General features: G+C 46.4%; 1 protein-coding gene across 1 annotated transcript in view; it reads right to left on the reverse strand.

Moving 5' to 3' along the window:
• The window catches only part of MCM10 (minichromosome maintenance complex component 10), a 16,591-nt gene that overhangs the window by 2,932 nt on the left and 3,023 nt on the right, over positions 1-10,636 (reverse strand). The window contains exons 5-14 of the mRNA XM_008936549.1: positions 10,438-10,612; positions 9,554-9,719; positions 9,099-9,266; positions 7,830-7,946; positions 5,129-5,328; positions 4,263-4,363; positions 3,119-3,214; positions 2,892-3,009; positions 1,726-1,954; positions 25-181 (exon numbers count right to left, since the gene is read on the reverse strand). Coding sequence (XP_008934797.1) covers positions 25-181; positions 1,726-1,954; positions 2,892-3,009; positions 3,119-3,214; positions 4,263-4,363; positions 5,129-5,328; positions 7,830-7,946; positions 9,099-9,266; positions 9,554-9,719; positions 10,438-10,612 — 1,527 coding nt within the window. The remainder of the gene's footprint in view (positions 1-24; positions 182-1,725; positions 1,955-2,891; positions 3,010-3,118; positions 3,215-4,262; positions 4,364-5,128; positions 5,329-7,829; positions 7,947-9,098; positions 9,267-9,553; positions 9,720-10,437; positions 10,613-10,636) is intronic.

Consider the following 10,636-nt stretch of genomic DNA (forward strand, 5'->3'; position numbering starts at 1 on the left):
ATTCCAGGAGCTAATGTTACATACCATTGTCTGCCTCTGTACCTTGTGGCTGAGCAATGTTTTTCTCCACTCTTTCAACAATTTCTAGGACATCATCATCAGTTCTTTTCCTCTTGACACTGTTTGGGTCAGTTTTAGCAAGTATCTGGCCTTTTGCTCGTAGTCTGTGTATTGCAGCCAGCTAGAAAACAGGAAAGAGCCGTGAATGCTTTGGTGACTAGGCTGGCTCCATGGTCCTACTGCCAGAAGCACCAGAGGGAGTCTGTCAAAGGCAGGAGACAAGATCCACTGGTCTAAGGACTGAGCTGGCCAAAGAAAGGCCCAGTAAAATTCCCAGCTCTGCGGTACATCTAGTTCAACGCCATCACCCAACCTCTCTTGACTTCCCAAACCATAAAGATCAGTCCCCTGGGGATGTTACCAGGCTTGATACCTCTGCAGCTGTGCTTTAAATGCTTCACAAATCAGGAAGTTTTCCAGAGGAATCAAATCACCTGAGATTCCCACATAAATAGGTAATAATTGGAACTAGTAGGAAATTGCATACAACAATTCCTCTCTGTGCTCCCAGAAGGCTAAGACTCTTCCTTGCTGGAAGGGAAAAGTTAATTTGACAAACAGGAACAGATTTGTGCTAAGGAAAGATGCACTCTGTTCTGGCTAGAAACCAAAATCACCCAAACTCACGACACAGCAGAGCTAAACTAGTTTAGTTCACTGTTGCTTGCCTGACAAACTGAAAACACCCACAACACAGCACCAGCAATGCCAAAGAGCAAACACACACACAATTGGCACTCCTGGGATTTCCAGCACAAATCCCCTCCCTCTTCCCAGAGCTTAAAGGGTCTTCAGGCTTGTAAAACCAGCAGTAGCAACAGGCCTTGCTCTCCTTTCTCCTGTAAAAAATCACTTCAGCATGTCCCATCCTGGTCCAGGACCTACCCACAGCCTGATGCTTATGATATCTCAAACCCCCAAAACCCAAGAGCAAAAAGAGCAGCCACGGGTGGACAGAGAAGCTCTGTCCCACCTGCATGAAGTACAGGGACAGCCACACAGCTACTCCAAAATTATCTCCAAAGGGAATTTGCTCAAGGGGTGTCAGACCACGTCAGGTAATGAAGAATGGAGTCAGTTCCACTCAGAGAAGCTGCCAGCACACAAAGAAGTGTTTCTTCAGCAAAAGCTTAGCGTTGGGCTCATGACTTGAATGAGATCCCCTATCTCCCCACCTCTTCCCCCAGCCCTTTCTCAAGGGGCTGCTCTGTTCCCTGTCCATGCCCAGCTGGCATCTGCTGAAACTGCCAGTTGTGTCAGAGGCTTAAGTGCTGCTTGCCTTCAGAGAAGCTCAAGAGTGAATGCATGAGCATCACACACAGGAGACAGCTCACAACTCACTTCTGACCCGTTCAGGTGGGTTCTGAACCAGCAAGAGACACCAGCTCCAGCGGCCAAACGTCACACAAGACAGACCCTTCTTTAGCAGCTGCTCCAGTGCTCTGGAGGTTGACTACAGGCAGGATGGTAGCATGGACCTCAGAACTAACAGCTGCCAGGAACCACAGGTCCTTGTGTGCTATAATATAAGCCAGCCAAATCAGAAACTTCACTAACATCCCAGCTGAGCTGGTCTGTACCCGACTGAAGACTCCTCTGCTCCCACAACCCAAACCTGCCTCAACCTCCCCTTCTTAATACTCAAAAGATTAAAAGAGCTGTTACCTTCTTGGCTTCTGCCAAGCTGTCTAGCTTTGGTGTTGGAGGTGGAGACCTGTCAAAGAAGAGGATATCTTCTCCTTCTGAGAAGCCTGTGCCTAGCCTGGGCCTTTGAGGAGTTGACATTTTTGCAGCCTTGGGAAACTCTGCTCCAGGCACTGGGGAACGGAGCGAGGACTCTCTGGGAGAGGATGGCAAAGCAGGGCTGCCAGCCTTACTTGTGTTCTGGAGAAACCTTGTAAGACAAAGATAATCCACTGAAATAGGGACACACATCAAAGACACAGAAAGGTTTAAGGAACAGACAGGAGTGGAATGTGTGCAGACTGAGTTTTCACTAATTGGCCTTTTATATCTAGAAGATTATGCAGCAATTCAGGCACTCAGGAGAGGAAAATAGGACTGGTAAGGAACTCACTTGGTTGCTGAAACCAAGAGTGACTTGAAGATGTCACCAGGAGTCAATGAATAATTGCTTATCAAAACAAAAGCCAGAGAGAAGCACCAAATGGAGGTAGGAGGCTGGAACCAAAAGCACAAAAATGGGCTTCTGTTCAGAACAGGTAGTTCAGTAGTGGGACTCCTTGTCACAGGAGTCACATAAATGCTTAAGTTTACATAAGGTCATGGTGAAGAGGCTGGACAGGTTAATGAAAAAAAAACCCTTAACCTTCAAAGACATTGTGACAGACACCACTGCTAGCTTGGAAAGTCCCTGAAATACAGTGTTGTAGCCTGGAAGAGTATTTGGGGGAAGTATCACCATGATTGTGCCTAGTCTTATTATTCACCTTCAGGTTCTGTTTTGGCTGCTGTTGAGCCTTTTGAGGCTACATGGTACACCAATGTCTGTCTCACCCATGGTGCCTCTTCTGAGGTGGTTCTTAGGTTTGCTGACAAGATATGTAGAAAACACTTGGAAAATCTTAAGGTTCAGAAGACCCTTGCAAACCAACAATGAAGAGAACCAGGACTCAACACCAGTTTCTCATTCTCATCAGCCTCTTCCCATCATGCCTGCAAGCTGCAGGGCACTGTGCTGCACCATTTGGTTCTGGCCACTGAATACTGGAGTATTTCTATTGAAAGAAAGTCTTCATTATAAAACCTCCCACAGTTATACTTATGGCCACAATAACAGAACTCTTCCTGTGAAAATCAGTGTGTATTACCTCCTCTGAATCTCTTCAGATCGCTTTTTTCTAGCCTCCAGCAATTTCTGTTTCTGTTGCTTGAGCAGTGCTGAAGCAGAGATGGACTGGAAATTGGCTCCTTGCTTCTTTTCAGCATCTGGGGAAAAAAACCCAAACAAAACCAAAATAAAAAGCCACTAATGTTTGCTCAGAAGGAAGCTGAGTTTTTTCAGGAGTGGTTTTTCCTTCAGGCAAAGAGACAATACCTGTTTTGGTCCAGTGTTTGCAGAGGTTTCGTGCTCCAAAAGTTGGCTGTGACAGCAGTTCCTTGAACTCATCAGAACATTGCATGGGCCTCTTTGCTGTACCTGGAGCAGAAGAGGCAGAAATACAAGAGATTTGGAGCCAGGAAGGAAAGCAGACCTGACTTTAGAGATGTAGAGTAATCTAGGTTAGAAGAAACCCCTGGGGGTCACCTGAGTGAGCAACCCCCCCAAAGCAAGGCCAACTTCTACATTACATTTGGTTGCACAAGGCCTCATCCTCACAGAGCACATCACAAAGACATTTCTACCCCTTCAGCATTTTCATGAGTCAGTCAGTTCCTCATCAGCCTTGGCTGTCTATGGTGCTCCCACCATTCCCATTTTCAGAATGCTTGAAAGCCCTGAAGCCACCACAACTTATACCTGGAGAATTAAGAGCAGCTAAAAGCTAGAGACAGGACACACACTGTGTTGTCTGAAATGGAAGCAACTGAGGGAATCAAAAGATGTCAGACATTTAAGTGGCATCTAGAGCACAGAGTCTGAATAACCTTTCGTCTGCCCTCCACCAAACGTAAAGAGGTTGCAATATTAAGTGTTTTACAGACACAAAATGGAGGCAGAGAAGATTGGTGATATCCCAAAGGCTATGGAAGGAACAGGTTTTGAAGCTCACAGAAGAAATGCACTAGAAACAGGCTGGGTACTCAGGAGGTCCCCTGCATTGCAGACCTGACTGATTTATACTTAATATTCCTTGGAAGCTTTTGAGATTGACAGAAATCATTTATTCTAATCAAATCAATTCAATTCCCTGGTTCAGAGCTCCTAAAACTTCCAATTGCCATTAATCTAGCAAAGATCTTCTGTCATTGTCCAAAGACAGGAGACTTAAATCAGGGGCACAGATGAAAAAAAAGCCCAAGATGCACAGAGCTACACAGTTGCTTAGTTACATTTGCCTCACAGCTGTGATCTCAAGAGGGAAGAGTTCTGATCAATTGAGAGAGCATCCTGCAAGCAGCTCTCTCTGCAGCAAACCAGTTGCCAGATTCACTCAGTGAGTAACAGGGTCCTGGGACACATCTACACATCACACTGGAAATATCAGCAGGGTGAAGAGACTACAAGGGCAATTAGGTACCAATTTTCTGCCTCGTTTCCTGGACAATTGCATCAACTCCTCTCACGACCAGATTGGAGAGAGTGGTTTGAATCTTCTTTTTTGGTGCTGTAGCTGCTGCACTAGAAGGAGGAAACAAAACAGAACATCAGTTTTCCCACACTTAGAGCAAGGACAGGAGCTTGAACGCTAGCCCAGTGCTTCCACAAAACTCCATCCACACTAAAGGCTGCCCCTCTCCTGTCATCTCTCTGCCTTTAGGAAGGATGTGGATCTCAATCCAAATTCTAGCACAACGTTTAGGATCTCCCATTTCTCCTTGGGTTGAGGTATGTTTCCTAGCATTCCTTTCCATGCTAGTTATGAGATGCATAGTGATCTTCACACACAGGGTGTAGTAGTGTCCCCTCCTTCACACAGCATGACACTGTTATTAGTTCAGCCAAGGAGGAGAGGAGGAGATGATACAGAATACACCAAAGCTGGGACTAAACATAACGAGCTGATATGAAACACAGTAAGGATATGGCACCAAAAAATACTCATCTCAAGACTCAAATGCTTGGGATCTCATGATTGAATTCACTACATCTACTGGAACACAACACTGCCTGGCTTCACAACACAGGATTCATTTAGAGGTAAAAACACCCCTTACCACATCTTAACACTGACTGTTAAACCTGCTCTGTCAAACAGCAGCTCTGTTACCCCACAAGGGCAGGACAATTACACCAAACACGGGGCATTTATTCCTATTTGGTGAATGTTGTTAAGTCACAGAGTTCTCTAACTCAACAGAACCCCTCAGAGATAGCTTCAGGCTCACTTGTGTAGGGGAGGGAAATTCTATTGAAAAAACAAGGGAAATAAGTGTTTTTCCTTACACTGAGGCTGCATATGCTGCTGAAGAGACACCTCCGTAGTAAAACCCATCCTGACACAGCCTCTCCTTCAAACTGGGATTTTTCCGAGCAGCTTTTTTGGGAACACGGCCACCAGAGAAGGTGGATTGCAGGTCTGCCCGCTTGGAGCTGAGCTTCTTGTACTGGGACTGTATGTGGTACTGGCAGTACTCACAGTCGCTCTGAAAAGGAATGGGACAACACCTGGAGTTACAATTCACTTCATCCCTCTCACCCACGTGCCTCCTTCCACGGCTAACCTGAGGTGAGATCTCTGCTGCAGCACTCCAGCACTTGACCAGCTCAGCAAACACATGCCCATACTCCAGGCAAGGAAAACAAAACTAAAATGGGCCATAGTAATCACTGGAAAAACCCTGTGCATCAAGGAATTCCAAGGCTATTCCTTGGCTCCAGCCAAGGGATGTCCCAGATCCTATTGCCCAGATTCTGTACTCTTGACTCTGAACTGTACAACGTTCTCTTACTGGTATGAACACAAAGAAAAACTAACACTGGAGCAAGGTATTTCCTACCTTTGTTTCCAATTCATCAGTGTCAGCCTGAGGGAGTTCAGAACTGAGGACAGTGAGCCCACCAGTCAGAGACAGCAGGGCCATAAATGCACTCACCTGGGCTGGTCTGGAACATTAACCAAAAAACTAACTTCGTTCTTGTTGATACTCATCTGGCCCAGATTTGTAAAACTACAGTTACCCCACTATCAAATGTTTTTTGTCACTAAAGAGAGCAAATTTCTTCATGAGGTGGTTCTGCCAGGCAGTTTCTCTCTGTGGTGTGTTGCAGGTGGCCCTGTAGCATCTCACTGATACCAAGAGCCTTGTGCACAAGCCACCTCCTGGAGTGGGTCTGCAATCACAGCCTTGTTTTCTACAAGTACTTCTGTATGTGGCTTCCTCCTGTCCCACATACCTTGAGTTCCTCCCCAGTTCTTCATCCCTTTGCTTCCTCTCCTCCTAAAGTGCTACACTACTAACCACAACCCTCCCAGCTTGGACAGGGCTCCTTTCAGGTATCTTAACATCACCATGGCCATGGAGTGACATAACCCACAAGTCCTTTAGACAAGTACAAGTCAGTACTGTCCCTAAAAGAAGAATCCCAGCATATTTTTCTTCTCTTCTACAGTGCCCCACGTTCAAGGATAAATATTCTGGCAGTTTGCAGGCATGCTGGACCAGGGAGCTCACTGGGTTAAAACCACATCTGAAAACAACAACCATTCCCAAGAAAATCCTCTTTTTTTTATCTTGGATGAGTCCTCTGGTGCAGCACACGGAAGCTTGTGGCAGCAGAAGGGGGAGCAAAAGGGTGTGGAGACAAGTCATGGGTCAAGATGGTCAAGACCATCTCTTTTCACTGCAGCACCAACCTTGTGTTTCGGGAAGGACCATGCTGCTGCTACAGTGGCCATCACAGAGGCAGCTCCTCTGGGTTTCATTTCCTGGTTTCTGCACCCATTTCATTTAGTTCACATAATCATTAAATCATTAAGGTTGGAAAAGACTTCCAAGATCAGCAAACCCACCCATCAGTCCAACACTACCAAGACCACTAAACCATGTCCTCAGGTGCCACATCTACACCTTTTTTGAACCCTTCCAGGGATGGTGACTCTAGCACCTCCCTGGGCAGCCTGTTACAATGCCTATTCACTCTTGCAGTAAAGAAAGTCTTCCTAATATCCAACCTAAACCTCCCCTGGTGCAACTTGAGGCCATTTCCTCTTGCCCTATCACTTGTTACTTGGGAGAAAAGACCAACCCCCACCTCACTACAACCTTCTTTCAGGGAGTTGTTGGGTGCAGGAAGGTCTCCCCTCAGCTGCCTCTTCTCCAGGCTGAACAACCCCAGGTTCCTCAGCCACTCCTCATAAGCCATGTTCCCCAGGCTCCTCACCAGCTTTGTTCCCCTTCTCTGGACCCACTCCAGCCCCTCAATGTCTTTCTTATCCTGTGGCACCCCAAACTGGACCCAGTACTCAAACTGTGGCCTCACCAGTGCTGAGTCCAGATGCACAGTCACTTCCCTACTCCTGCTGGCCACACTATTTTTGATAAAGGCCACGATGCTGTTGGCCTTCTTGGCCACCTGGGCACACTGCTGGCTCCCCTTCAGCCAGCTATCCACCAGCACCCCTAGGTCCTTTTCTGCCTGGCAGCTTTCCAGCCACTCATCCCCAAGCCAAGGGGGTTGTTGTGACCAAAGTGCAGGACCCAGCACTTGTCCTTGTTAAACCTCATACAATTGACCTCAGCCCATCGATCCAACCTGTCCAGATCCCTCTGCTCTGCAGAGCCTCTTGACCCTCAAGCAGATCAACACTCCTGCTCAGTTTGGTGTCCTCTGCAAACTCATCCACACCATTGGTAAAGAGACCGGCCCAAATATGGAGCCCTAGGGAACATCACTTGTGACCAGCTGCCAACTGGATTTAACTCTGTTCACCACAACTCTCTGGGCTCGGCCATCCAGCCAGTTTCTAACCCAGCAAAGAGTCCACCTGTCTAGGCCATGAGCCACCAGCTTCTCCAGCAGAATGATGGAGGAGAAGTTACAAGTAAAGATCCCGAAACAAGTCAAAGAGTTGGAGCATCAGTGGAAAATCAGCAGCAGATTTTTAGCAACAGCTCAGGGATGTCCTAAGTACGGAGATACAGACCAGGTTCACAATCTGTGCACAAGGATCACCGTTCTTCTTCCTGGCTTTGCAGGTGCCCAAGTCAAGAGCTTCACCCATGAGAAGGATCTTCTGGGGATGGTCCACAGACAAACACACCTAGAAAGAAACAGAACATGCTCTGAAGAGGACTGGATGGGCTTCTCTCTAGATGTCAGACTGGACTGGCTCTGGTCCAGTTTGGGACCTCTGGTATTAACAATGCAGTTTTAAAATGCAGGCCTGGTTTAGGAAAGCCACATTTCCTGTTCAGATTGGCAGAAGGTTCAGTGTAAAAAAGAAAAAAGGTACTCAACCAAAGGTACCAGATGTTCTGTCTGTAGGTAAGAAACACTTTGAGAAGTCAGTGTTAATGTAGTTCTAAATGTGTACATTTCAGCTCAGAAGAGCCACTACTAACAGTTAAATACAGCCTCACATTAAATTTGCTGTCCTTCTACTCACCAACAGGACTTGCTACTGCTTATTCATGCTAATTTAAGCAATTATATAGCTTAATAGACAATTAATGAGACTCTTAATTTTTCCATTTGGAAAACTTAAAATGCAAAGCACTACATCACCAGCTATGAGACTGAAATGCCCCTTGACAGAAGTCAGTAAGAACGGTTTCCATTCCAAAGCAATTAAAAAGATATTAAAAAAAATTAATCTATTAGCAAAATGAAGCCACCTTAAGTGTTTTGATACATACAGAAAAGTAATTCATCGTGTTCTGCATTTATAAGTAATTGATTAAAGAAGCAATTATTATGTATCAACTTACTACACATAATACACCTTTTTTTAATAAATCAAATATTGCTGCTTCTCACTCCTGATTTTGGAACCAGAAAACATTCTGCAATCACATCTCATGCTTAAATTAGAAGAGAGAAATGAGCTTCCCCACCTTTTTTAGCTTTGAGAGACCTGTAAGTTGACACAGGCATTGCACTGAAGTAGCTGAATAGACTAATGGATAAACACTCCCTACATTTGTGGAAGAGCTGACTGCCACCAAGAGCAGATTAAACACTCTAATAGACCCTGGGTTTAGAAGTGTAATAGGACTTCTTGAAATTCAGTCTTCTAGAAGACCAGGAGCAAATACACACCATGCAAATACCTGAATGCAGTTCAAACTGTTTAGGCAGAGTGCTGTAATTTCAGCCTGAACCTGTGTTATAAAGCTAAATCTCACGCAGATATGAGGAAGTTCAGCTACAGGTTTTTATCTACAGCTGATGGGCAAGTGAAAAATCCTCTCACCTCATCCGAGCCTTCCTTAGGCTTCATAGGATTGGCGTTGAGCAGCCCGATGACCGTGCCTTGGTCTGTCTTCCAGTGCTCCTTGTGGACATCCCCAAACAAGAAGAGGGAGACACACTGACCCAGGTCCCGCAGGTCGTTCAGCCGCCAGATGCTGAAGGTTCTGCCCTGGAGAGACATTTGCTTTGCTTTCAGCTCTCAGCACAGGGACACTGACCACAGCCCCTCCTGCTCTTGTTTTTGAAGTTATGCTGATTTTCCATGCTGGCATTTATCATGTAACAGTGGATGAACGGATTTAGACAGACCTATGCCCTGGCTACATTTCTTACATTAGTGCCTGGCACAGTTGCACCAGAGAAGCTTCTGAACTAGTCAAAGACCTAATCAGTTTCCCAGGAAAGATGACCAGCATTCCACTTGGACCACACAAGGCACGCAACAAAGTTACTTACATTATTTGTGCTCTGAGGGGTGACCTTCTTCACTATGACTCCAAATGTTACCCAGTCTATTTCCTCCAGATTTTCTGCAGCAAGTTTGCTCTTTAGCTGGGACAGTCGGATGAGCTTCCGGTTCACCATCTTCCTCTCCATCTCAGCTGAAGACACCCGGGGTTTTCTACAGCAAGGGAAAGCATGGAAAAGAGAACACATCCACTGGCATAAATGGACAGAGAATCAAAATCATCCAGCATTCTCCTGGGGAGACAACATCTGGCTGCAAAATGCCTCTGTGCCTTATTTCATCCCAAGGTGACTTGAGATGACATCCTTGGGTTCAGGACACCATTCAGTGTCAGGAAGCTACAGCTCAGCCCCGTGCTTGCATGAACTGCTTGTTTCAGGAATGATGGAGTATGGAAACCCAGCCTGGTTTCTGGTGAGGAGACACCGAGTATCCAGAGACCTCTTGTGGCCACAGAGAGCATAGGGATCGTGAATGGCTCCCGAGGCTTCTCCGCGTGGAGCAAAATGTCCTCAAGTGGAGCTCAGCTGGGCTTTGCACATGCCCACTGCTTCCCTCCTCCACCACTGAGGACACCCTGGGCAAGGCTCGGCTAATAAAATGACTGGGGCTTTTTGCTGGAAAAGAGGTCAAAACAGAAATATGGCAATAGGCCCAAAGTTGATGTTACATATTTACCAATCACAGAGACAATGCTGTGGCTTTCTGTTACATCCCCTAATGATGAACGACTGTCTGACATGCTTCAGTGATGTGTACACAGAGATCTGCAATCCCACCCTCTGCCCACCACTCGTGTGACTAGCACCACAGGACCTTGGACTGCTGGAGGTTGATGTCCTCCAACAGAGCTCAGTGCTGGGCTGCTGACCTTAATCTCAGTCCTGAGAAGGTTTCCACAGACACTGGCTGAGTTGTTGCACTGGAACACGCAGGCATGTGAGGAGTCTTCTCTCTGGTCACTGTATTGGGTGTGTTCCCTGTGGCAGACTTGAGAGGCTGGAACGCCAGACTGAGGACCTGCTGAGGAGGAGGAGTCTTCTTCTCTTCAGCAGGGAAAAAAGGGAAGA

Source organism: Merops nubicus, unplaced genomic scaffold (assembly GCF_000691845.1).
Source record: "Merops nubicus isolate BGI_N331 unplaced genomic scaffold, ASM69184v1 scaffold7830, whole genome shotgun sequence".
Lineage (NCBI taxonomy): Eukaryota > Metazoa > Chordata > Aves > Coraciiformes > Meropidae > Merops > Merops nubicus.